The sequence below is a fragment of the Hevea brasiliensis genome, chromosome 13, assembly GCF_030052815.1.
Source record: "Hevea brasiliensis isolate MT/VB/25A 57/8 chromosome 13, ASM3005281v1, whole genome shotgun sequence".
Lineage (NCBI taxonomy): Eukaryota > Viridiplantae > Streptophyta > Magnoliopsida > Malpighiales > Euphorbiaceae > Hevea > Hevea brasiliensis.
Genome location: NC_079505.1, coordinates 89,943,066 through 89,970,557, shown reverse-complemented (window position 1 = coordinate 89,970,557; position 27,492 = coordinate 89,943,066). Strand labels below are relative to the sequence as shown.

Here is a 27,492-nt window from a genome sequence, read left to right as displayed (position 1 = left end):
CAAAGACAAAGGAAGAAAATAGGTTTCCTTTCAACAAATAAGCTAAGGGTGGGAATTTGCCAGTAAGCCATATTTGCATTCTTCAGAGTTCCTTGAGGACAAGAAACTTTTCAAGCTGAAGGTATTGATACAATACAAAGAATAAAAGTGAAAGAGTTGGATTAGTTAGAGTTGTTAGGAATCAGTTGTAACAGAATATAGCAGTTACATAGATGAAATGTATAAATAAATATTCTTCGATAATATTGTAATGTGTGTGATATGAATAAGAATTTTGGTCTCTCTCTTTTCTGATCTCATCCTCTCTCTCAATCTTCTGTGTTTCTCCCCTTTCTTGGTTCAATTTCTCTATGTTTCTGAAAAAGAGCTGTGAAATAATAATTCTTAGATGCAAACAATGATGCTTGAACATTGTTATGTTAAACTGATGGTCTTTAAATATTTTTGTTACATTTTTTGGCAAATTTTCTAGATTTCAATTTTTCATTTTTTCTAATCAGATGGTAGATCGATATTGGATTGGTTTTTTTCTGGTGATTTCATTATTGAAGTTCTAGATGCCAGTGCCGGTGATTCTGATCCAGTCTACAGGTGACTTTTGATTTTCCATCATTTTATTCTAAAGTTAGTGTTATAGCATTATAGTGTTTACTGAGCTTAAAGTTGATGATATAGCATTAAAATTTGGTCATTTCCTGAGCTTCGCATTTGTAAAATCTATTCATGGTTTTGCATTGGTGTCCTTGTGAATCACCTTGTAAGCGAAAGGTGATTCAGAAGTAAACCAACATATGCTTGTCTCAATTGTGTTCTGCACGCCTCCCCATCTCCCCGCCTGTCTCTCCACTCACACACATTAACCTCAATTGTGTTCTTCATGGCCCTTGTGTATTGCTTAAGGCCTTGAGAAATGATATTCATGATTGCTCTGTGATCTATGCTCCTGTTCGTCTTAAAAGAAATCAGCAAAACAACATGTTACTTATCTTACTAGATGAGGAATTTATTCAAAATGATACCTGGATCTATTTAATACTATTTGCTTATAGTTCTAATGGTATTGTCAACATAAACTGGTAAAATCCTAACTCTTTTCTATATAAACACACTTTTGCACAAGTGCACACAAAAATGTGCATGTGCAGCACTTCTTGTCATGGTTACAGTGGAACTACCTAATGAGAAACAATAAGGCTTAAAAGATGTCCATTTTCTCAATGTGTAAAGGGACTGTTATGATTACTTTGATGGTTGTCTGCCTGTGCTTTAATTGATGATATCGCTAACTATTGCAGTATCCCATTTTTCAAACATGCATGACAAATCAAGAGAATGCGTGTGCATGGGATAGCTCGTGTGGTAGTGTGGTTGTGTTGTTTATGAATACTTGTTTTTTCACATCTTTGCCTACCTGTTTACACAGCCATGTGCGGCTAGTTTCTATTTAAAGAAGTCATTATTAGCTAGTTCTCATAAGTTCAACAAAAGTTTCCTCATTTTTTATATATTTCTGAATTTCATCACAGGTATGTTCTTCTTGGGCTTCTTTTGGATTGGTGTGCATTGTAAATGAATGTGGATTAGGATTTGTTTTTTAAATGAAAAAAAAAAAAGAAAATTCCAATATAATGTTAAATTCAACTACCTCATCACTTGAAATTCACACACATTTAAATGGAGCCTTAGTTAAGTTCTCATACAATTCACATTTGAACAATTACAGTGTACTTGCAGATGGTGTCTTGTGTAGTGTCTTTGTATTTAATTTCTCATGCTAGTTACCTGAATAGAGGACCCTTTTGGATTCTGTTGTAGTTCTCCTCCTAGTATCTGTGGTGGAATTAATTAATTTTGCTTTTCATCTGGCATTGTTGAAATCTCCTATGTGTACTGGGGAGAGTTTGGTATGTGGATAGGTGATAATTTTTTCTGTTCTGGAATTTAGGGATTGTGTTGGACAATGTGAACAAACAGGATGTGTGGGGCAAAGATGTTTTTCTCGTTGTAAATTTTCGTCTGATGGTGACTCAATTGATGGTCCATGGTATATGCAAGAACCTCTTTACTTGAGGTGGAAACAATGGGATTGCCAAAGTGATTGCCGTTACCATTGCATGCTTGATAGAGAAAAGGAAAGAGATGTATTTAGCCATGGTCCTGTCAAGTACCATGGTAAATGGCCCTTTACACGTTTGTATGGAATTCAGGTTTGGTTTTTAGTAAATTTATCATTAGTGGTCCTTTTTTCCTGAAGTTGATTTAGACCTTACCATAGTTTTCTAGACTATGCATCTTGACTTAATTTTTCTTTACAGGAGCCAGCCTCTGTAGCTTTCTCTGCACTCAACCTTGCAATTCATTTCCATGGTTGGCATACTATGAATATGCCACTCTGTGGCATATCTATGGATTCATATCAATGAACTCCTGGTTCTGGCGTGCTGTTTTCCATAGCCGGTAAGCTCCTCTTTTTGCATCAGGATGAGAAGGGCTACTGTGTGTATCAAATGGGAAGATTTGAGTTTTTCCATATAGAGGCAGACAATGAAATTTTGATGTTTTGTGCTGCAATGAATTCTATAATCTAGATGTTACTTCCAAACCTTTGTACTTATGTGCATCATGCATGATTAATATGGTGCTGGGTTGAAGCAGTGCACAAGCCACATAGATTTACATTTCTACTTTTAGCAGTTGCCATGTAGTTTCTTTTCCCCTTCACACACGCAGAGAAATATATATAAAATATAGAGATTTTTTTTTCCATTTTCATATCTTGATTGTGCATTTAACCTGCAGAGATGTGGACTTGACGGAAAAGATGGACTACTCTTCTGCAGTGGCATTAGTGGGTTACTCACTCATTCTACTAAGAAGTTTCAATGTGAAGGATGAAGCAGCAAGGGTCATGGTTGCTGCTCCACTACTTGCATTTGTGACTACTCATATATTGTTTTTCAACTTCTATAAGCTAGACTACGGTAAGTTATCTATCCTCTTGTAACTTCTTTCTTGTCCAAAGATTAGAACAGAAAATATATTCTTCAGTAGCTCAAAGTAATCAGAATAGCTTTTTACTTCATCTACAAAACATAGCATCTGACTGAGCAAATTTCATACAATAAGATCACTGGTTATGAGAATGTTCATGGAGGTTTTGGTTTTGGAAGTCGAAATGAGGTGGGAAAAAGCATTCTGGATTTTGCTATGGCATACGACCTAATACTAGCAAATACCTACTTTATAAAAAGAGAGTCACATTTAGTGACTTTCAAAAGTGGGCAACATAGAAGCCAAATCGACTTCCTCTTAACCAGGAAGACAAATAGAGCTCTATGCAAGGATTGCAAGGTCATTCCAGGAGAGGCTTTAACAAGTCAACATCGGTTGGTGATCTTGGATGTCAAGTTTAGGAACAATTTAAGCAAGGTCAGAAGAAATAGTGTCGCTCGAACAAAGTGGTGGGAGTCCAAAGGAGTAAAGCAAGTGAAGTTCAAAAATGAGCTTCTCGAGTCCGAAGTATGGAAGCTGGATATGGAGGCCAATGATATGTGTATACAGATGGCATCAAAGATTAGAGAAGTAGCTAGAAAAGTACTTGGACAGTCTAAAAGACATGGACCACCCTCAAAAGAGAGATGGTGGTGGAATGAGGAAGTACAAAAGCCAGTGAAGAGAAAAAGGGAATGGTATAAGAAATTACCTAAATGTGATAATAATGAGGCATATGAACAGTACAAGATAGCAAAGAAAGAGGCAAAAAAAAAGGCAGTTAGTCAAGCAAGAGCATAGGCCTTTGAAAAGTTATAGGAGCAACTTGGAACTAAAGAAGGGGAGAAAGATATTTATAGATTAGCAAGGAGGAGAGTAAGGAAATGTAAAGATCTCAATCAAGTCAGGTGCATTAAGGATAAAGAAGGAAAAGTGTTGGTGAAAAATGAGGACATTAAAGAAAGATGGAGAAATTATTTTAATGAACTCTTTAATAATAGTCAAAATGGTAATAGCGTGAATATAGATTATAGAACAATAGAAAAGAATGTGAATTATACTAGAAGGATTAGATCTTTAGAAGTAAAGGAAGCACTTACGAGAATGAAAGTGGGCAAAGCCTGTGGACCCGATGAAATACGAATTGAAGTGTGGAAGTGTTTGGGAGATATGGGAGTGGCATGGTTAACTAAATTATTTAATAAGATTCTAAACTTAAAGAAAATGCCTGATGAATGGAGGAGGAGTATCTTAGTACCTATTTTTAAAAATAAGGGAGACATACAGAATTGCTCAAACTATAAGGGAATTAAACTCATGAGCCATACTATGAAGTTGTGGGAGAGAGTTGCGGAGCATCGACTACGTCATGATACTTCTATCTCTCTTAATCAATTTGGTTTCATGCCCGGTCGTTCAACTATGAAAGCGATTTTTCTCATTAGAAGCTTGATGAAGAAATATAGAGATGTGAAGAAAGATCTACACATGATTTTTATCGATTTGGAGAAGGCTTATGATAGTATTCCAAGAGATGTCTTATGGAATGTGTTAGAATAAAAGAAGGTATCTATTAGGTACATACAAGTGTTGAAAGATATGTATGAAGGAGTAACTACTATTGTGCCCACGGTGGGAGGGGATACAAGAGATTTTCCGATTTCAATTGGATTACACCAAGGATCAGCCATAAGCCCTTACCTTTTTACATTAGTGTCGACACCATATTTTGGCCAATCTCCGAAATCAATAGATTTTGAAATCGATCCCCAACACTAAGTCTCCATGTGCTCACTTCATTACCGATCTCTCTTCAAAGAGATCAAATCAATGCCAAGTATCCATATCGCTCAATTCATTACCGATCTCTCAAACCAATTATCAAGTCTCCTTGCCAGTCAATCACATTTCCGATCTCTCGTCAAACGAAATCAAACCAACATTAGGTCTTCGTGTCATCCAGTCTTATTTCCGATCTCCCTTTTATAATTATTGTGGATAATCATTTAATAAAGTTAAGGTTTCAATCCGGCTTAATGGTGCTTCCGATCTTAAGTGTTCAAATCAGGTTTCCAATTTTAATAATCTTAAGTTTCGTTCGGTGTTTGTTCTCGGCCGATCTCATGCTTACAATGTTTTTCCGACCTCTCATACATAAATTAATAATCGCTTTCAAGTTTGGTGTTCTAATATGTTCAAACGATCAGGCGCTTGTACAACTTAGATACTTTCTGATCTCATCAAATCATTGAACAAAAGAGAGAATTTCATTTCATTTCAAAATAAAAATACAAGTCATTCGGCTGGAGGATCACCCCCAACCTATTCTACATTTCGCTCACCATCTCCATTTCCCTTAGCTTCCTCCTCGCTCTCCTCTTCGTCTTGGGGAGCTAGGTCCACCATCCAAGAAAAGTCGTCCTCAGGATAACGCCTCTTGAGCTCGGCCAAAAGATCCCCATGGGCGTTAACATAAGCACTGGCCTCCCTCGTCACTGCCTCTTCTTCTTTCGCTCTAAGTTCTTCAGTGAGGCGAGCGACATCAGCAGCTCGGAGAGCATGAGCCTGCTCGGCCAATTTATCCTCATAGAATTTCATCCGCCCCTCAATTTCAGCTATATAATCCCGGGCGGATGAAAGTTGGGCTGGAGCGGAAGCTGCATCCTGTCCCGCCTTCTGGATCTCCTGCCTCAAATGATGAGCATTTTCCCTGATGATATGCTGGTTCACTAAGCTCTCCACGCTCAAGCTCATCGTCTGGGCCAGGAGATTATCAATGTTGCCCTGGGTCAGCCTGTGCCGATCCTCCTGGAGGCATATGGAAGCTCCCAGAACCTTTGCCAAACTCGGATTCTCCCGTACAGATCGGTTCTTCTCTAAGGAATGAATGAGGATCTGGGCGCCGCGGGAAAGGGTCCTTGTAGTAGGTTGGGAAGGACCACCTTCCGCACTCGAAGGAGCAGGTGGAGGCAGTGGTTCTTCTTGTCGAGGAGGAGACCGGACTACTTCTATTTCAGGGATCGGTGGTCCCGAGGGTCGGGACGAGCCTCCCCGCACCTCTTCTGAATCATGCCTTGGCGTCTGTGAGGCCTCGGCGCGCTTCATCTCCCGCACCTTCTTGGAGACCTCCCTCTTACGCTTTCGCACATGTTCAGAGTTACAGATCGGCTAAGGGCTATTCAGTTAGGAATCAGATCGGATATGCATATTAGAGATCAGAAAATAACCAATACAATAATAAAGTGATAACTGTCAAAATAAAATTTCATTTCATTTTCAAAAGGTCAGATTACATCATTTGGGCGATCTCAAGAGATCGGATTACATCCTTTAAAGGTCAGATTACATCATTTGGGCAATCTCAAGAGATTGGATTACATCATTAAGAACCTTTAAAGGTCGGATTACATCATTTGGGCGATCTCTAGAGATCGGCTGTACATTCTACCTGGTAAGGACCTATGTCAAAGCCTAGTCTCGTGGCTGAATCAAAAGATGTGTCTGATCTGAAAGCCAGCCATGAGCATCGGATAGATGTACAGCTCAGATGGAGTGACTATGACTCTCATAATGATGAGGAGTCATTGTCGATGTCATCGACCAGAACCGAGCTGCAGTCGGGACGCCCAATGTGGTGAGGAGCCAAATGAACTTCAAAGGGCGGTCACCGATCTTGAGAGGGAAATGAGCAGTCTTCTTGCCCGAAATCGGTTCGCCGATTATATCGGTAGACCGACTTGAGATCGGTATGATCGATATTTTCGATCTTGATCGGTAAATTAGTTCGGCTCTCTTATTGTCATCAGATGTGGTTATCATGATTTTCTGGTCACCTGAGTCGTAAATTTTCAGTCGTTGAACAAAGTGAACAATCGAAAAAAGATTAAGAGCAGTCGCCATGGCCGGGATTGTTGCCGGAACAGCTAGAACAGGAGAAGTGAGAAGCGGAAAAAGGAGAAAATGAAATGTGGGAAGATGCCCCGTTGAAGGCATATATATAGAGAGGGTCTGAGCATTTATTACTAGCAGAAATCGAAGCGGATGCCTCGGTAACAAAAGGAATAAATGCTTTGACTGAATCAGCCCGGATAGAGTGGAAGGTTCTGGAATGGGAGAGATCAGGAGAGGGGCTCGGCATGAGAGATCGGAAAAGGATCATAATAGAAAGATCGGAAGGGATGGGAGATCGGAAAGCGAAGAGAGAATGAGACAACTTTCAATAACTGTCGTCATAATCAGAGCCGAGATAGTTAAAGCGTTGCAGACGAAATCAAATCTTCACCGCACGCCTCATTTGCAGAATCGCCCACATTGCTGATAGGTGCCAGGACATGTCATGACAGTCCTGTACATCTCGATCTCCACCGTTGATCTTACTTGTAAGGACGAGCCCGGAGCCCTTGGATCAAAGAGAAGACAACAAGACCGGCGTCTTTTATTCCCAGTCCTCGGATCTCCCTTAACAAGAAGATTTTGAACTGTTGGATTAGGAAGGAGAAAGGACAAATATTCTAAATAAGATCTCAGCCGTCCATTTTGATTCTCTTCAATTCTCAGGCATCAGATCATGTCCTTTAAAATCCAAACCTTCCATCTCTCTCAGAGAAAATCCTGACCCTTCATTGGGAGCACCCGTTCCCTATAAATACCTGTATACAATACTGTTGAAGGGGACGGAGGACGAAAAAGGGTGCTGATTATAGTGGAAAGGCTCTGAAACTTGATTCAGTCTTGCTACTCTGCTATTTTTAAGCTTTCAAAATAGGGGAAACTTCAGAAACCAGTTTTCTAAAGTATTCCCGTTGAAAGAGTGTTGGACACTGAAACTCTTTATTTTCAGTTTGTTCATTACTCTGCGATCCCATCTCTCAGTTTCAGTTTTGTCTTCATCATCTTTATATTCACTTTTATTTTCCAAGCTCAATCTCATTCAAACCCGGTTACTGTCATTTCGGCCCGACTGCATTTTAACTTGGTATTCTGTATTTCAAGGCAAGCATTAGTTCCCAGACTATTAGCGCGCAGCTCTACTATATTTGTGACTCCATAATTAGTTCAATAGATTCAACTCCCCACAGGTGAGCGTCTAGACGGTTGCTTTATCAAGTGCTCGTTTTTTTATTTTCTTTGTTTTCATGCTCGTAATTTTCGTCAAGTTTATGTTATGTTAAAGAGCCCCACGAAGGTGGTTATTCTCTTGAGTTTACCTTTTGTTCATCAGTTCATGCTATTTATTTTTAGCCTTTATTAACTTCAAATGTAGGTGTTCTGGTCACGGGTAACATATGGGTAGTTTGATAAAATGTTGGTAGCTGTATCTTAACACAAGAGTTCCTTTAAAATAATAAAAGTTTGAATAATAAATCGGAGGCAAATTATGAAGTCAAACCACTAAACTAGCTCAGAAGATAACTTGGTATAGTGGGGAATCGAGGTAAGATCGGATCCCAGACTAGTAAACGAAAGAGATCGAGTATTGCCTGTCAAAAGGTGCTGGTAAGGCGACCACATAGGAGATCGGTAAAATTCAGTCTGGTATCGCCTCCTTAGTTATAAGGTATCAATGGGTTAAGAGAAGCCTTGTTCGGGTTCTCAGCGTCTTCGAATGCCAGAACCCTTAGTCTAAGGTTCTTACGATATACGATCGTGATTAAATTTTAAGAGGTCGGGGGAGAGTTTTTACCCGATCCTCATTCAAACACAAAAGAGATCGGAGGAGAGTTCTTATCCGATTCTCAATCAAAATTTTGAATACTTAAAGAGATCGGAGGAGAGTTCTTATCCGATTCTCAATCAAAATTTTAATAAATATGCAGAGATCGGAGGAGAGTTTTTATCTGATTCTCAATCAAAATTTTAAATACTTAAAGAGGTCGGAGGGGAATTCTTATCCAATTCTCAATCAAAATTTTAAATACTTAAAGAGATCGGAAAAAAGTTCATATCCGATTCTCAATCAAAATTTTAATAAATATGCAGAGATCGGAGGAGAGTTCTTATCCGATTCTTAATCAAAATTTTAATAAATACCTGAAGAGATTGGAGGAGAGTTCTTATCCGATTCTCAATCAAAATTTTAATAAATATGCAAAGATCGGAGGAGAGTTCTTATCCGATTCTCAAATCAAATTTTAATAAATATGCGAAGATCGGAGGAGAGTTCTTATCCGAGATTCCTCACTCAAACTTTAAACAGATTATCCCTAGAGATCGGGAGAGGCTTTTACCCGGATTCTCTCAAATCCAAACTAAAATAACACAACATGCAAAGTAACCCTCTAAACAAAAACCGCTATGCAACGCCAACTCACTAAGGGTCGTCTCATATACTTATGTATCTGGGTAACCCGAAACAGTGAAAAATCAAATATTCCCTTTTATCAAAGGGATTAACATCATCATTCTAACCCCCCTAACTTTCGATTTTAATTTATGAACAGCATAATGTTAAATCTGTTTACCCTCATAGAAGGACGAGGCGGGGTGCCTAATACCTTCCCCGCCCATATATGGACCCCGAACCTAGAATCTCTGTTTTTTTTTTCGAAGTGGTTTCTATTAATTTATCTTTTTTTTAACAAATGGTTTCCTTTAATTTCTCTCAAAATTAAAGTGGCGACTCCTCACTCTTTCCCACTTCGGTGAGTACTCATCCGGGCGACCGCAGAATACCATGCGACAATTAATTTTAGATGAATTGATGAAACATATACAAGAGAGTATTCCTTGGTGCATGATGTTTGCGGATGATATTGTTCTGATAGATGAGACACGAGAAGGAGTCAATAGAAAGCTAGAGCTTTGGAGAAGTGCTTTAGAGTCAAAGGGTTTAGAGTCAAAGGATTTTAAGTTAAGTAGAACGAAGACAGAATACATGCATTGCAAGTTCAGTGAAGGCCAAACTGGTGATAGGGAAGGAGTTAGTTTGAATAGAGTGGTACTGTCCCAAAGTAATCACTTTAAATATCTAGGCTTAGTCCTTTAAGTAGATGGGGGATGTGAGGAGAATGTTAGGCATAGGATTAAAGCCGGATGGTTGAAGTGGAGACGTGTGTCACGGGTAGAAAATTTTTCGCATCCAAAAACCTCCCAAACCCGTGCGGCACTTGTTCCTCCAACAAGTCAGCCTCCTCAAATGGTCCCACGGATCTCACGGCTACCAACCTTGCACCTAAGGTTCACGGCAACCAACCACCAAGACAAAAGTCTCACGGCAATAATCCAACGCCAAGAGGTTCACACTACAACAAGGTTACCACGGCCGACTATCTTTGGATTCTCACGGCAACAATTCTTGTACAAGTCACCCAACCTCAACACCAAGGAGTTACACGGCAACCACCCAACTCACTAAGTGTACCACGGCAACAAGGGTACCACCAACACCAAGAGTCATGCGGCTACCACCCAAACTCACCAAGGAGCTATAATGAACCTCACGGCAACCAAGTGAACAACCCAATCCTACAATGGCCGAAGTTCACTCACACCACCACAAGCTACCATGAGTAACCACAAGTGACCTCACGTATAAGAATCCCACGACAACCAACTATCACAAGTTACCAACAAGCAAGTAACCTCACAAGAACTATAATGAACCTCACGGCCACCAAATTGGCAAACCAAACTCACAATGATTCACCAACAACACCAAGACAACCAAGAAGTGTCCCACGGCAACAAGTTTATACCAAACTCAATAATGGCCGAAACTCAACATCACCACAAGCAACAATGATATTCACGCAAGCCACAACACACTACCACCAATATTCAAACCGTAACAACAAATAAGTAGCATCAACAATGCGCCTCAACACCCAACAAGCAATCTCACGCAAGGTAGGTAAATAAGCAACTAACCTCAATGATGAGTAGCAAGCAAGAGTCACGGCAACAACACCCAATCTCCCAATGAGTCAATAGCCGCATCCAACTCAAGCAACCATGTCACAAACCTCACCACACGGCAAGCTACACCAACCTCCACGCAAGAAGTTACAATAAGCAACAAGGAACTAACCTCACGGCAACCAAGATGGCAAGTATCTTCAACACCATGCAAGCATTAAACAACCATACAATCATGCATTCGGCAAGCCACAAGAAAGGTAGAGACAAGAGTTTACCGAAGTAGGGGTCTACTTCTCTTATTCCTTTACACAAACAAGCTATACATTTGCCAAAGGAAAACAAAGCACTCAACTCTCAAATGGTGCTCCCGCAACTCACTCTCTCAACTCACTCTACACGGTTACAAATAAGGGAACAAACCCTTATATTTACATGCTTTGGCCGGCTGCCCATGATGGCCCTTGTGTGGCTGAATTTAAAACATAAATAAAATATACATGGAAGGACATGAGGACCGGCTGCACCTTGACACCTAATTCCCGCGTGGTGTGTTTGAAATGGCCAAGGACACTTTGGGCGCCAAGTGTTTTGGCTCCATGGGCTGCTTCTTCATGCGCCCCACTTTGGGCCCTTCACCATGCATGCGCCCACTAAGTCAAAGCCCCATGTCCATGCATTTTCATGCAACAAGTGGGCTGTTCTCATTTTGCCGCAATACTTGCCCCATGCAAGTGTGTTCCCACGTCCACATGTGGTCCACTCCCTTGCCATGCACATTGAGAATTCACGTTGCATTCTTGGTCAACATTGCATGTTATATTGGCCATTATCCCATGCATGATTCACTTGGCTCACTTGCCACGCCACATGTCCACTAAATGGACTTATCACCATTTAGTGCGCCACTACTTGGCAATTTGGTTCCAAGCCACATGGTCTCCACACTACACTTGGCTTGCAATTATCATGTGCTTACCACTTTAGGGACTTCACGTTTGCATGCATGTCCCATGCACACAAACTTTCTTTTGGCGCTACACATGGCCCCTCACGCCACCTTGCATGTTCTCATCAATTGGTGCGCTCCACTTGGCCCATTTAAGTTGTTCTTCACATGCACAACACCAAAACCACTTTGTCCCACGTGGTCTTCCACTACCACAATGCCATGCAAATGCCATTCACGTGAACCTTTCCCATGCACCAAGACAATTCTCATGTAGACCATGCCATGCAAGCCTCACGTCCACTTCAAGGACTCTCCATGCAATTGCCGTAGCTTACTCATGCATGTAATTCACGTCCACTCCAAGGACTCCATGCACAAGTCTCATGTCCCAACTTCCCACACTCGGCCACTGTGTTCCACACACACCAATTGGCATCCATTCGGGCAGCCTTCAAGCACAAAATATCTTGGACTTCTTGGGGCAACAACTTGTGGGGTGACACGTGCCACAGGAGTTTTATGTGATCGTAAGATTCCCAATATGTAATGTGAGTGTTGGGCACTGAAATAGTCGTATGCGTCTAAGATAAGAGTTGCAGAGATGAGAATGTTCAGGTGGATGAGTGGCCATACTAGACTAGATAAAGTCCGTAATGAGAGTATTAGAGAAAAGATAGGAGTAGTGCCAATTGAAGATAAGTTGAGAGAAGGGAGATTGAGGTGATTTAGTCATGTGAAGGGTAAACATACAGAGGTTCCAGTTAGACAAGTAGAGCACACTAGGTTAGAGGATAGAAAGACAAAAAAGGGTAGACCTAAATTGACTTGGAGGAGAGTAGTACAACATGACCTAGAAGCATTACACATTTCTGAGGATTTAACCCAAAATCGTTTAGAGTTAAGAAAGCGAATTCATATAGCCGACCCCAAATTTTTGGGATAAAATCTTAGTTGAGTTGAGTTGAGTCTTTTCACTAAACCCTCATGGGGAAAAAGAATTATGCTGCGAAAATAACTTAAATGACAGAGAATCATAATTGGACTGCCGCCACAGGCAGAAACCTGTCTCATGGTTGCACCTGTTGACATTTAGTTTAAAATTATTTTTAATTAGTTAAAGCTAGTGTTGGGGCCCACAAATCCCTGATATGGTCTTTCCAAAGAGACTAAGCCCCATTATTCCTTATGTGATGCTGTTTTCTCCGCCTCCAATCCCTCTTGCGTTGCCTCTGGGCCGCTTGTTTATTGTTCTTACTTCTCAACAGCAAAGACAAGTAAAATAAAATCCTAAACAAAAATCCCCTAGCCATAGTCATCTACAAGCAATTTCACTTGCTTAGATCGATTGTCCATTGTTGCTGCAGTATATCTGACCCTTGAGCATCATGAGCATGATAAGTTCTGGGATTTTATTTTACTTGTCTTTGGGAGTTCTGTACTCAACCTCTTAATAGAATTTTGCAGCCTCAAAAGAGCATAGTATACACATCTGATCCGCTCAATTCCCACCGGTAACATGAAATGATGCAGGACGAGTAGATACATCATATAATGCAATAATTGGCATGTGCACACATCGTTAAACTCGTTCTGATAGTTACATTCATATGTGCATGATTCTCTGTTAAGTTCCTCCAATTTGTTTTTAAGATGGATGAATATGGATTCTTTCAGCTAATCTGAAACATCCTCATACATCATGTGTAATTGTTGTTGTATTTGTTTGTGTAACAAAAGAGTTTCCAGCCCAAAAGTAAGCAAAGATGATCAAGAAATAGAAGAAAAAACCAGAAAGACCTCCATCGAGCTCCACGTATGCAAGAGATAAGTAAAAGAGAATTGCATTTGAGTTCAATGTGGGACCAACAATTAGCTTTAATTAACTAAAAATAAATTTTAACTGTCACTTCAGTGAGTGTAATCAAGAGACAAATTGCTGCCCGTAAGCTGAAATGGTGGTTCAATTGTGATTATATGCCATTTCAATTATTTTAATGACATGATTTTTTTAGTATAATGGATGTTTATAGGAACTTGAGTGAGCAGAGCGCACATAAAATTAACCCTAATTGTTCCCATCTCTATAATGCACAAGTTTTCTTGTATTTAGTGATGACAGACTGACATGATTTTTAATTTGTTACAGGTTGGAACATGAAAATTTGTGTCATCATGGCAGTGGCTCAGCTTCTCATTTGGGCAAGTTGGGCTGGTATCAGCCGCCATCCTTCACGCCGTTAGCTGTGGGTTGGTGGCCTTGCAGTGCTCTTAGAAATCTACGATTTCCCACCATATAAAGGATTTGTGGATGCCCATGCTCTTTGGCATGCCAGCACCATCCCTCTTACCTACATTTGGTGGAGTTTCATCAGGGATGAAGCTGAGTTCCGCACCTCTAACCTGCTTAAAAAGGCCAAGTAGCTAATTGAAAAACCAAAAATTCTGTAAAACTTACCTAGTTTGATCGTTTATGGGATTTGCATATTTTGTTTTCTGGCAACAAATTTCTTTTTCAAATTTTCAAGGGGAAACAAGCTGCTTACTCAAAATATCTTCTTTAGTGATCTTTTTGGATGAAAATGAATCATCTATAAAATAAATGAAGGTTTTCTCTTGCCCTTTTTGACAATGGAGGGCATATCACTGAAAAGCTACCTAAATAATAATAATCTGTTACATAAATCACAACCCCCCTTCCAATTTATAAATCCCAAAGTAGTGCAACAAGTGAAGTTTGGCCGACCTGTCTGCCACTCGCTTCTGTTAAAGTTCTATAAAAAGAATCAAATGCATGAATTTACATAAAATATTAGGGTTCCATAAATTAACCCTTTTGGTTGATCCTTAATTGTGCAGGATAATAGAAGAGATTTTGAGTAGAGAAAATAAAGAGTAATTAAATTCTTTTATAATTTTTAAATAAAATATTAAAAAAGTAAGAAAAATTTGAATAGAGAAATTGATGTTTGTATCTGTATATAAATCCTTCTCATAAAAGTATATTATTTTCTTTCTATTCAAATAAAAAAAAATTTATTTTTTTTTTTTTCTATTTCTCTCCATCCAAACAAGGCTTAAGTTGAAAGTATCAAAACATAACTTTTTTTTTTTTTGAAACGATTGAGTGTTTTCTTTAGCCGCAACTTCAACATGTCAATCTTCCATAGTTTCTCCTTATCCGCACGCATATTTTTTATTTTTAGTTTAATAGAATTTATTTTCGGTAAAAATTGAAGTCATCGGCTCACATGATCCAATTCACGTTCATCTGCTTTATGGATCGGATGGTTGGTTGAGGGGCGCAACTGTGGTGGCACGCGTATAACCACACGCATTAAAAAAATTCCAACCCTTTCACAACACTTTGCAACTGCATATCACGCGCACGTGTAGACACTGTAGCTCCACGTCAGACTGCCCCGCTCTTACTCTCTCACAGGCATTGCTTCGTAATTCATTTAAAATCCACGCCTACTTCCTTACCATCAACCCTTTTTTCTAAAACCATTAGCCGCTACCTTAGAATCGTCCGTGGACCGTCTGATAACCCTAGTCGGTGCACACCTACGCGTCACAATCTTGTTCGTCCGTTCCAACTATAAATAACCACCAGTCTCACCTAATAGAGTAGGAGCAGTGTGTATCAGTAGATTTTCTCGCTCTATCTTACTTAATTCAACATTTATATCTCGAAGAGAGAGAAAGAAAATGGGAGAGATGTTTGAGGGAGGGAGAAGTTGATTCTGTTACCGGCGGTCTCTAATTCGCTTGGTGCAGGTCGGGAACTGATTGGCTTCGCTTGGATATATATTCTTGTCAGTGCCAAATGGCGAGATGTGATTGGTTGAGATTGGACAGAAGCGAATTAGATCCCGCCTTGCATCAACTGAATCGGAGACCGCGGTGAAAGGTTGCATGGATCTTGCTTTTTATCTCCGGTTACCGTTCAGATCTCAGGTAGGGATTTATCTGTACATTTATTTTTGTGATGAAGCTGTGGATTACAGCTGAAAAGTGAAAAGATTGTGATTCATTTCTTGAAAATGGAAACTTTAATTATAGATGTTATTCGAATTTTTGGGCATTTATCGATCTGACATTATTTAGCTTTAATAGATCTCATTATTAGTTCTTTTAATTAGTGTCTCATTATTATGCTGGTGTTAGACCCGCGGATTCGCGCTGCTTAGTATAGTAATTGAAAATATTTACAGGGTAAAATATTTAGTTTTTATATGAAACATTAAGAGAAAGAATTTGTGTGCTTCATAGAATGAATTTGAACTTAATGAAATCTAATTAAATAAAAAGTTTGATTGGAGAATTAGTTGAAAATTATTCCATTAGGTGTAGACGCAAATTATTATGCTTGAACGTTGTTACGCAAAGCCGCAGTTTTGAATTATTTGCGACATTTTTTGGTAAATGTTTGGAGTCTATGTTTGGACTTGGTCTGATTTTAGGTTTATATTACCATTTATGCTGAATCGTATTGGTTTCATTGTGGCTTGCTAGTATTGTTTGAATTGTAGATTCTGGTGCTTGTGATACTGTTGCTGATTACAGGTAACTTAGATTTTCCAGGTGATTCTATTTTAAAGTTGGTATTGTACTGTTATTAATGTTTTGCATTGACGTCAGTGAGTTAGCTTGTATGGGAAGGGGGAAGGTGATTGACAAGTACGTCAACATGTGCTAGTCTCACTTGTATTCTTCACCTCTCTTGTTTTTTTTTGTATGCATATAATTGAAAGTTTGTATGCAGAAACATATGTAGGTGTATTGCTTCAACAATGTTTTTCATTTGTACTTCGTTGTTCTGGTTCTGTGCTTGGAAACCATCTTGAGTGTTCTCCTTCCCTTCCCCCCCCCCCCCCCCCCCCAAAAAAAAATAAATAAATAAACGACTTAAATTGTTAGCACTGAACTCATGTCTATGGACACACAAAAACTCACATGCGCTGCTTTTTGATGTCTTTTGATGCATGGAGTACGTGCCATATCTCATTTTTTTCTGGCATCCATATCTTTTCTCCATTCTGTTGTAAGTTATGAGAGAAAGTGCATGCATGCAAAAAAGAATCTCATGTGTAATGGTGAATGTGCAGTCCTTTTTCTTTCTTCTCTTTGCCTACTTAGTTATAGCCATGTACCCCTAGTTGCTCTTTTTAGCAGTCATTTTTTATCTATTTGTAGTATGTCTAGAATACTTTATATTCTTTTATTTCATGTTTTTGAATTTATTACCTGTGGTTTCTTGGTAAATAAGATTCTGTAAGCAAACTCAAATGAACTATTGAAGTGCACTCTTTGTCATGCTCTAGAGATTAACTTGTGCTGATTGCAGCATTATCCGTTTTCATAAGAGCCAGGATCTGTACATTATCTGCATTCAACTTGCAATGGATTTCCATTTTTGGCTGTGTTTTTATTATTCTGTGTTATAAGTTGCCTCTGAAGTTTGAAACAATACAAGAAGGTGTACTGGGTTTGCAGCATATATATGGTCTCTTATCAACGAATTCCTGAATTTGAAGTGTTGTTTCCTGTAGCTAATAAACTACTATTTTTTGCTTCAATATCTCTTTTTGCATTATAATAAGTGTGTTCTACTCTGTCAGTTAGGACTTAAGAGCATCTGAATGCATATCCAGAATTTGAATATGGAGGCCAGTGATAGAATTTTATTATTTGAGCTGTAATGAAGGAACTAAAATTTTTCCTATTTTAATATGTGGCTGAGCTTATTCTTCATGTTGTTACACTCTTTCACAAAATATTAAACTTAGTTAAAAAGCCCTCATAAATATTGATATTGTCGTGAGCTTCTTTGATCAGTTTTTGTGCCAAGTCAGGCTGTAACACAGAAAAAACCAGTCACTTATGAAAAGGTAGAAATTTGACATAGTTTCAGTATTGTAGAGAAACTGTACCTGATTAGAGTCTTGTCCTCTAATTTATAGTCTGAGGGCTTTAGAGAGCCGCTGTGAAACCAGCAGCGAGAATCTTGACATGCTCGGCTCTTACTTTGAGATTTGCCCTTGTAAATTTACCTTAACGGTGGACTTCTCATATCAGTACTTTTGGCTAGGTGCTGTTTGGGTATGCCGGAAGAGCATGTGAATTGAAGGGTTCTTGTTTTATTGTCTTTTGTATTCTCATGATCTCTCAAATCTCTGGTTTTTCGCTTTCTTTTCCTATAGTTTCCATTTTACCTGTATGGCCATTTCCTGCCTCCTGAAAATTTAGATATAGTTTGTATCAGGTTTCGTTCGTTTTGTAGAGGGCTATAGGCATGTTGGGAAAGCATTTTAAATACATAGTTGAGTAAAAGGGGCTTTTCATTGAAGAATTTGATCATTGTTGTGTTGGTTTTTTTTCCTTTTTTATTTGTACAATAAAATAATTAGATGTTCACCCTTACGAAATATGTATTGGTGAACTCAATTGAAGTTGCATTCTGAATTATTCTCTGGCAGATCCCCTGAATTTGTTAATTCCTACGGTGAACTCAATTGAAGTTGCATTCTGAATGATTCTCTGGCAGATCCCCTGATTTGTTAATTCCTGAGCACAAGCATCAACCTTCAGATTCATGCAATCCGAGCTTTTACCCGTGCATTGTAATACTTGGAGCTTGACATGTTTACATAAAACGCAGACTTACAAAAGAACTATGTGTGAAGTATAGTCGAATTATTCCTATTATTTACTACTAAAATAATTTTTAGAAATAAAATGGCTCACCTTTTTGCGTTGATTGGAATTTGAATTTATATTTCATAGTTCTAGGGATTTTTTTTTTTTTAAAACCCATTCTAGAGATAATTATAATATAATTGAGTTGAAATTTATACCCATTTTTCGGTTAAAACATAAATAAATCCCATTATCTATATGCAAATTATAATATTCTTTCAGTGTATTTTTTATAAGAGGAGGGATAAAAACCCAAGGAGAAAAGCTCGGCACTATCCTAAGCCATGAAACTCCTTGAACATTGGAACTCAAACATAGGAACGATCTCACATGAAGGGTCTGGGGCGGGTGAACACCTTCAGTGAATTGTAAAAAGTACACTTTAAAAAATGCATTATATATAATTATTAGATTAAATAGATTATATATCCACTAAAAGAAAAGTACTGATTAATTTTATTATTGGATATTTAATGCGAATTCTGTTAAAACAGATTTGTATAATATATAATGGAATGGAGGGTAAAGTTAAAAAATAATATCTATTATATATAATTAATTAAATATAATATATATTTTTTATGTTAATATTTATAAGTTTTTATGTATTATAGTTTAATATGGAATTTAAATTTTTTTTTAAATTATTAATTTTTTAAAATATAAATTATTAACAAAAATACAATTTATATAAATTGTTAATTAAAACAAATAAATTTAAATTAATTCAAGTATTATTTATATAATAAAATAATTGAGTTTAGAAAGAATTTAGATAATTTAGGATAAATTTTTATTAAATTTTAAATAAATTTAAATATTAAAAATATTGCTTAAATTTAGATACGATGATCCCGTATACAAGATTTTAAGATTCTGGTTTTACACATCCTTGCTGGGATCTTGTATGCTAAATGAATAAGGCTGGGCACAGCAAACTGCCGACTGAAGTCCAAAGCCCAGCTGAGCCCAGAAGGGAAACCCTAGGGTACCACATACACTGAAATCTTTGATATATACGCTTCATTAGAGATGGTGGCTCTCATATATCTGGTCTGAAGAGAGCGAGTCTCCAAACCCTCTCTTCTCTTGCCGCCTCCATTTTCACTCTTCTACCGGTGTGTATCTCTACTTTCTTCATTGATTCTTTATTTTTATATCACCAGTTGATTTTCTTCTTCTATTTTAGATTTCGATCTGGCTGCTCGTAATGCTAATTCTTGCTGTTTTTGGTGTTTGATTGCTTAATTTAACTTTGTGTTGTTTAGATTCTTGATCAAGCTGTTTTGTGACGATGTTTCTGTTAAATAAGATGATTATTGATGTGAATCGTATAGTTTAACGTTGATAAGTATTTGATGGCTGGACATTGGTTGTTATTATTTTCTTCAATTTTTTTTTTTCTACTTATAGCTTAATATAGTTATACAGTTAATCAAATCTAAGATGTGTTCTAAATTTTGATGTACCCCGTGATAGCCTTTTCCAGCTGAAATATGTAGATTTGGATTTCAATTCACTTGCCAGTTGCCACCATATTTCATTTGCTATGCCTATCAAATAATTTGTGCAATTCATTGAATGTTTGGGTGTGCGTTTCGAGTTGACTGCTTCGTTATTAATATATTATAAGAGGATTTGGGCAGGCAGCTAGCAATTGCCTGTGTAAATTTGAGGATTGTCTTCTACACACCTAACTTTGCATCTCACTGTGGAAATGGATCATTAATTGATTGCATTCAATATGTTTAAGTTTCATTAGATCTTTATTCTGTAAATTTCACTTTAAGATGTTCTTGTTTGACTGTGCAGGTGTTCTCACTGATAGTAATTGGTGGTGAACTCTAAAGGCTAGTCAAGATGGTAAGTTCATTTGTCTTGAATCCTGGAGAGCTAATTTTCTCTTCTTGGGAATGATGCTTACGGAGTTTTTTTTTTTTTTGGATATTTGCAGGTGAAGTTTACAGCTGAGGAGCTTCGTCGTATTATGGACTTTAAGCACAACATTCGGAACATGTCTGTCATTGCCCATGTTGATCATGGTATGAGTTCTTTTTTGCAAATTTCATCTTAACTAAGGATGTAAATTTATTGATTTGTACAGCTTGCTTTTGTTGTCTAGTATAGTTGTCTTTTATTACCATCTTTAGTGCTTTTGTAGGTTGCCATAGGGTAGCAACTTATAAAATCTTAGTTTGCCAGATTTCATTTTCTTCTCTTTGTAGTCTCAGTTGTTTTCACATAATCATAATCACATTTTAATTGATATGTGTTTTTGTGTGTCTTAGATATTGATGAGGTGGATTTCAGGCCTAATGTACTTCATGCATTTACATGGGCTTCTTTATTTTTCTCTAAGCATTGAATATGTTTTTGTAGTGCTGATGAAATCCGTTTTTCAGATGTTCTTTTTTTTATTTATTTCCCTTTTTCAGATGTTCTTAATCTCTTCCGTTTATTTCTACCTTGCAGGGAAGTCAACACTTACCGACTCTCTTGTGGCTGCTGCTGGTATTATAGCACAAGAAGTTGCTGGTGATGTTCGTATGACTGATACACGTCAAGATGAAGCAGAGCGTGGTATTACAATTAAATCTACTGGTATCTCACTTTACTATGAAATGAGTGATGATGCCCTTAAAAGTTACAAGGGAGAGAGGAATGGAAATGAGTATCTCATCAATCTCATTGATTCCCCTGGACATGTTGACTTTTCATCTGAAGTCACGGCTGCTCTTCGTATTACTGATGGTGCACTTGTGGTGGTTGATTGTGTGGAGGGTGTATGTGTCCAAACTGAAACTGTGCTTCGTCAGGCCTTGGGTGAAAGGATCAGGCCTGTCTTAACTGTCAACAAGATGGACAGATGCTTCCTTGAGCTCCAGGTTGATGGAGAGGAGGCTTATCAAACATTCCAAAGGGTTATTGAAAATGCTAATGTCATCATGGCAACATATGAAGATCCTCTTCTTGGTGATTGTCAGGTCTACCCTGAGAAAGGAACTGTAGCTTTTTCTGCTGGTTTGCATGGTTGGGCTTTCACTTTGACAAACTTTGCCAAGATGTATGCCTCAAAGTTTGGAGTTGATGAGGCTAAGATGATGGAAAGGCTATGGGGTGAGAACTTCTTTGACCCCGCTACGAAGAAGTGGACTACCAAGAACACTGGCTCTCCAACTTGCAAGCGTGGCTTTGTGCAGTTCTGTTATGAGCCCATCAAGCAGATTATTAATACTTGCATGAATGACCAGAAGGACAAATTGTGGCCAATGTTGCAAAAGCTTGGTGTTACCATGAAGTCTGAGGAGAAGGATTTGATGGGCAAGGCTTTGATGAAGCGTGTTATGCAGACATGGCTTCCTGCAAGTAATGCTCTATTGGAAATGATGATCTTTCATCTTCCTTCTCCTGCCACGGCTCAGAAGTATCGTGTTGAGAACTTGTATGAGGGTCCTCTTGATGATCCTTATGCTACAGCTATTAGGAACTGTGATCCTGAAGGCCCACTTATGCTTTATGTTTCTAAGATGATTCCAGCTTCTGACAAGGGTAGGTTCTTTGCATTCGGTCGTGTATTCTCTGGAAAGGTCTCAACCGGTCTAAAGGTCAGGATCATGGGTCCAAACTATGTCCCTGGTGAGAAGAAAGACTTGTACGTTAAGAGTGTTCAGAGAACTGTTATTTGGATGGGAAAGAAGCAGGAAACTGTTGAGGATGTCCCTTGTGGTAACACTGTTGCCATGGTTGGTTTGGATCAATTTATCACTAAGAATGCAACTTTGACCAATGAGAAGGAAGTTGATGCCCATCCCATTCGTGCTATGAAGTTCTCTGTCTCACCAGTCGTGCGTGTGGCTGTTCAATGTAAGGTTGCATCTGATCTCCCCAAGCTTGTTGAAGGTCTGAAGCGTTTGGCCAAGTCAGATCCTATGGTGGTTTGTACAATTGAGGAGTCTGGAGAACACATCATTGCTGGTGCTGGAGAACTTCATCTTGAGATCTGCTTGAAGGATTTGCAGGATGATTTCATGGGTGGAGCAGAGATCATTAAATCAGACCCTGTTGTGTCCTTCCGGGAGACTGTCCTTGAGAAATCCTGCCGTATAGTGATGAGCAAGTCCCCCAACAAGCACAATCGTCTTTACATGGAGGCAAGGCCTATGGAGGATGGGCTTGCTGAGGCTATTGATGAGGGTCGTATTGGTCCAAGGGATGATCCAAAGGCACGTGCAAAGATATTGTCCGAGGAATTTGGTTGGGATAAGGATCTGGCAAAGAAAATTTGGTGTTTTGGTCCTGAGACTACTGGGCCTAACATGGTTGTTGATATGTGTAAGGGAGTTCAGTACCTCAATGAAATCAAGGATTCTGTTGTTGCTGGATTCCAGTGGGCATCAAAAGAAGGGGCTCTAGCTGAAGAGAACATGAGGGGTATCTGTTTTGAAGTCTGTGATGTGGTTCTACATGCTGATGCTATTCACAGAGGTGGAGGTCAGATCATTCCAACTGCTAGGAGGGTTATCTACGCTTCACAACTTACAGCCAAGCCCAGGCTTCTTGAGCCAGTTTACTTGGTCGAGATTCAAGCGCCAGAGCAGGCCCTCGGTGGCATCTACAGTGTTCTTAACCAGAAACGTGGGCATGTCTTTGAGGAATTGCAAAGGCCTGGTACCCCCCTGTACAACATCAAGGCATACCTCCCAGTTGTCGAGTCCTTCGGATTCTCTGGCACTTTGAGGGCTGCCACATCAGGACAAGCTTTCCCGCAGTGTGTGTTTGATCATTGGGACATGATGTCTTCGGATCCATTGGAGGCTGGGTCGCAAGCTGCACAGCTTGTATCAGACATCCGCAAGAGGAAGGGCTTGAAGGAACAGATGACACCTCTATCTGAGTACGAGGACAAGCTGTAATCAATCCACGAGTGTGAAGATGATACCGACAAGAATGTTTTTGCTGCCTTTCTTGCTTTGTTTCTATTTTTAATTTTTGTTGCTGTGGAGTAGTACTTTGTTGGGATTAGGCATCCTTATGTTTGTTCTAGTATAATGTCTGCATTGATGTTGTGTTCTGAACTATTCCAACCAACGTTGGTTGATTATATTGCTATTTAACCTTTCAGACGTTGCTTGCTTCAATAATCTTCAGGTTTTCGTTTATTGGGAATGCATGGCATGGTGAACATGTAAATTTACTTTTAAATTTTATCTAAAAACCCCTCCCTTGTGGCATATTTTATCAAAAAAATTTTAAGTTTTAAAACTTCCATGTCAATGGGATACGCTATAACGTGATATCTTAATTCACTTTATAATTATTAAATTTCCCCAAACCCTTATCTTAATTATAAATATGATGTCTCTATATATATATAAAAAAAAAAAAAAATTATAAATTTGCCTGCATGATTGTCACGGAGAGGAAACATATTGATTTGAGCCAACTGCTTTCAAACACCACCCACAGCATCATAACCAACCTCGTCCAGCCTTTCCTCATCGTCTCTTCTCCCGTGTTCCCCTTCACAAAAGATTTGACACTCTCTTCAATCTTCATTGCAGTTCTGCGCCTGTTGGCACATGTGCCGGTGGGGTAAATGTTGTTCAGCTGAAAACACACTCGTTATTTTGTTCACCTAGATAATAGTCTCTTTCATTAAAATTAGTGTAAACTTTGTTAACAAGAGGGAAAAAAAAAAAAAAAATTGCAAGCTTTAAAGATCATACAGGATCGTTCCCTAAACAGGGCATAGTCCTAACATCATATCAGAGCCATGGCATGCAACTCAACAAAAATAATAAACAAGGAATACAAAGGCATGCAACTCAACAAAAATAATAAACAAGGTATACAATGGCATGCAACTTAGCAAAGCCAAACTAATAAAAGCGTTCTATGATAAGCATGAATATCTAGACTAAACATGCTTTGATTTCTTTTTCTTAGGTAGCTCTCCTGATGCAGCAATATATTCTTCTGCATTGACATTCTCAATAGCCTTTTTCTTCCCGAATTCCTTTGCCTTTGCCTGCCAGACAACCAACGCAAGATGTTACCTACTCTTCTTTTGTTACAAAAAATTAAAAAAAAAAAAATTGATGTGCAACTTTCTAGAGTTGTTCTGACATGACCTTCAGAAAATCTCTCGTATGCTATAACCAAAATATGCAATTGCAATGACAATACTCCAGCATACCTCGTAAAGCAAACAGGATTTTGTTAGAATTAGTCTATGAATTATACCTTTATTGAGATGGCAATAGCAGCCACATCATTATTTTTATCCTCTGATGTACCAGCATTCTGCTCTTTGGGCTCCTAAAATATCCAAAGAGATATCATTGAGCTTCTTCTAAAACATGAGGCCAAAAAATGTGTATAAAATGGGTTAAACTGGCTGAAAGAGTTTTGGAATAGAACCTCGGGAGGAATGAAAGCAGCTTCCCGTTTTCTTTTGTTTTCAGCTGTTTTTTCTGCTTGCTTCTCCTGTTTCTCTTGCCACTTCTTCGCTTGTTTCTTCTGGTTGCTCCAAAAGTATTCTCCTGACTCCAGCTGCATATCAACCTGCACATATTGCAAAACATAGCATATTAATGATCAAACAAAATAAATTTTAGGAAAACCATAAAGAAGAAAACGTTCCATAAAAATTTTAAGGCCTAATGTGAATATTAGAGATGCAATAATGAAATGAATCTAGCTAGGGACTTGTATATTTTGGAGAACAGGTGTAATCCTCTTACCTTACTAGGTGGTTGAGGAGGAGGGAATGGTGTATATGGTTTCTTTTCTTTGCTCTTAACCTTCTTTTGTTTGACATTTTTCCTGAAAAATGTTCGTGTAAATCAAAGATGAAAGTGAACACCATGTAAAAGAGGCTAAAGGGTAATTAAAACAACATGAACATAAACATAAACAATAATCAGGTAGATATCATACTTCTTAAACTTGGGAAGGAACCTGTCCCAGTTCTCATTTTTAAGTGCAGGATCCATTTCAAGTTCTTTCTTCATCATAAGAATCTACATAACAGGAAAGTCAAACACGCACACAAACAGAGTTAACAGGCTTTCAAGTGAAAACCATGTAGATGAAACTAGAAGAGAAAACAAGTATAGCAGATGCACCTTTATATGGTATACAGGATGCATTTTATTTTGAATGCAGTCTTCCACAATCCTTCTTACTTGTTTCAAACCTTTAAATGAGCCCATAGCAGCGACAGTGTTTCCCTATTCAATTACAAGGATACCTTCAATAAATTTTTACGCTACTGTACTCCACCAACAGTGGTTAAAAAAAAAAAGTTTTACATTTGTGTAAAATAATCATTGGTGCTAACAATTACCTGAACTAAGATGTAGCAGCCTGTCAAAATCTCAAGGGCCTGCATCCAGTAAAAGATGAAATATAAGCTAGTAAAAAGAACTAAAAGACGATCTCTCAGCATGCTAGGTTGCATGCTTATCTTGTCTATACAAAAGCTCCCTTTTTTTAACAAGTTTTCATTTCATAGGGGAAGAGGATTGGAGTATAGTGAAGATTCCAAAAATAGCACAACAACGGTCCAAGAAGCTGAACACACCTTCAAAGTGGAAGAATTTGGACCCACAAGATGCTGTCGTCGTTTAACAAATCGCTCCTGCAAGCAATAATATAAACTTTGATGAGCTCTTGGAGATTTTATTGTCTAGTTAATTTCAAATTGCGAGCACTAGACAAACTTTTTAGACTAAGTTCCTGCACCATACTCAGTCTAGACTCTAGACTTCTGCACATAATCAAGATAGGGCACATTAAAAATATATATTTAGAAAAAGAATTTAAAAAATTACAAAAAAAAAAGTTCTTAGCTATATACAACTAGATAAGTAGAGTACTACCTACAAATGGACTGTTTCTCACTGCTCCAAGACACATGAAAAATGAGCATTTTATCTCCCACACCCAAGGAGACCATAAGTTAATATAAAAGTTACGAAAGTAAGATAATAAAATAGTCACCTAACCTACCTATGAAATAATTTAAGCAATAAATACCTTATTGCGGACCAAGTTTCCAATCTTGATGATGTCGCACTGCATTTCATCATTCAGAATTTTGATTGCCTATCACATCAAAAATCCATTTAACATTCAAGAATGACATGACATTAGTGAATCAATTGTTATAATTTACAGTGAATCTAACTTCCAGAAAGAACAAGAAGAAAATCTTAATTATTTCAGACTATCAGATAGATAATCTTTAAAATAAAACAAATAGTAAAAAATTGGAAAAATAATGACACAAGCAAATGCTAAAAAAGGGATAGTAGATAATTGTACCTGAGGTGCTGGAACACTTCTTGATAAAAGCTTAATGAGATCCCTCGCTTTGATAATGATATAGGGATCCCTAGTTTTTCTAGTAGTTGAAACAGTCATTGACCCCTCAACCTGACCACCAATAAAATATAAGCCCATCCACACAAACATGCAGAAGAAGAGTAACGGTAAATTCAAGTGAAACAAAATCAGAAAACAAGGAAAAATGGATATCTTGCTACATGGCCAACATAAACGAACAGAGCAAGGGAAAAAATGAATTCTTACCAGGTTCAACTCACATGCAACGCCATATTCCTTCAAAGCAGATTTCACCATTGGCCACACTTCTTGCAAGTATTTTTCTGAAAATGCAACGGAAAACAAATAACTAAGACGATATAAAGAGGTTGAAGGATTCTAGAAAGAAAAGTTCTTCCACAAAAAGAAAGATACCTCTGTACTGAGGGAAAAGGGTAGAGAACGAACTGGCTTCTAGCATGCCGCTTTCATTCCAAGAGGGATCGAATTTTTCAATCTTCCAATGATCGATGTTTGGGTCCTCGTCCCACGGCTTCGGTTTGTCATGTTTTCCCTTGTGCTTCTGCTTCTTCGTCATTTCCTTCACCTCAATTTCTCCATTCTCAGCCGCCATGCTTCTGATTATCAGGTCAATTGATTGCCACCCT

At 38.3% G+C, this 27,492-nt stretch overlaps 3 protein-coding genes and 1 long non-coding RNA gene across 4 annotated transcripts; 3 read left to right on the top strand and 1 right to left on the bottom strand.

Moving 5' to 3' along the window:
* The first annotated feature begins 500 nt into the window (after positions 1 to 500).
* LOC110662015 (uncharacterized) lies at positions 501 to 14,346 on the top strand. Its single transcript, XM_058132856.1, is given in 7 exon segments — positions 501 to 540; positions 543 to 591; positions 1,946 to 2,207; positions 2,316 to 2,370; positions 2,373 to 2,457; positions 2,800 to 2,981; positions 13,944 to 14,346. Coding segments are annotated over 7 exon segments (948 nt in total). The 3' UTR covers positions 14,219 to 14,346.
* Positions 14,347 to 14,969: 623 nt separating this feature from the next.
* LOC110662012 (uncharacterized) lies at positions 14,970 to 18,555 on the top strand. Its single transcript, XR_002496239.2, has 2 exons — positions 14,970 to 15,754; positions 18,277 to 18,555. It is a non-coding gene; the product is annotated as an uncharacterized LOC110662012 (long non-coding RNA).
* A 906-nt stretch (positions 18,556 to 19,461) lies between these two features.
* On the top strand, positions 19,462 to 23,619 carry LOC110662009 (elongation factor 2). The gene is made up of 4 exons (XM_021820881.2): positions 19,462 to 19,614; positions 20,309 to 20,359; positions 20,451 to 20,538; positions 20,969 to 23,619. The coding sequence occupies exons 2-4, from the start codon at positions 20,357 to 20,359 to the stop codon at positions 23,407 to 23,409; spliced, it is 2,532 nt and encodes an 843-aa protein (XP_021676573.2). The 5' UTR covers positions 19,462 to 19,614; positions 20,309 to 20,356; the 3' UTR covers positions 23,410 to 23,619.
* Positions 23,620 to 24,294: 675 nt separating this feature from the next.
* LOC110662010 (KRR1 small subunit processome component homolog) lies at positions 24,295 to 27,491 on the bottom strand. Its single transcript, XM_021820883.2, has 12 exons — positions 27,260 to 27,491; positions 27,092 to 27,168; positions 26,825 to 26,935; positions 26,537 to 26,605; positions 26,082 to 26,138; positions 25,845 to 25,883; positions 25,624 to 25,728; positions 25,436 to 25,518; positions 25,240 to 25,321; positions 24,917 to 25,060; positions 24,740 to 24,814; positions 24,295 to 24,524 (listed from the first exon to the last, which is right to left on the bottom strand). The coding sequence occupies exons 1-12, from the start codon at positions 27,456 to 27,458 to the stop codon at positions 24,414 to 24,416; spliced, it is 1,152 nt and encodes a 383-aa protein (XP_021676575.2). The 5' UTR covers positions 27,459 to 27,491; the 3' UTR covers positions 24,295 to 24,413.
* Position 27,492: the final 1 nt, after the last annotated feature.

Bases quoted from the DNA above. Each gene is read 5' to 3' on its own strand.
- LOC110662009 (XM_021820881.2), top strand. The intron at 20,539-20,968 runs GTATGAGTTCTT...TCTACCTTGCAG, and splicing joins CATTGCCCATGTTGATCATG to GGAAGTCAACACTTACCGAC.
- LOC110662010 (XM_021820883.2), bottom strand. From the start codon at position 27,458: ATGGCGGCTGAGAATGGAGAAATTGAGGTGAAGGAAATGACGAAGAAG. The intron at 25,322-25,435 runs GTATGATATCTA...AACATTTTTCAG, and splicing joins TTCCTTCCCAAGTTTAAGAA to GAAAAATGTCAAACAAAAGA. The intron at 25,061-25,239 runs GTAAGAGGATTA...CAATATGTGCAG, and splicing joins CTCCTCAACCACCTAGTAAG to GTTGATATGCAGCTGGAGTC.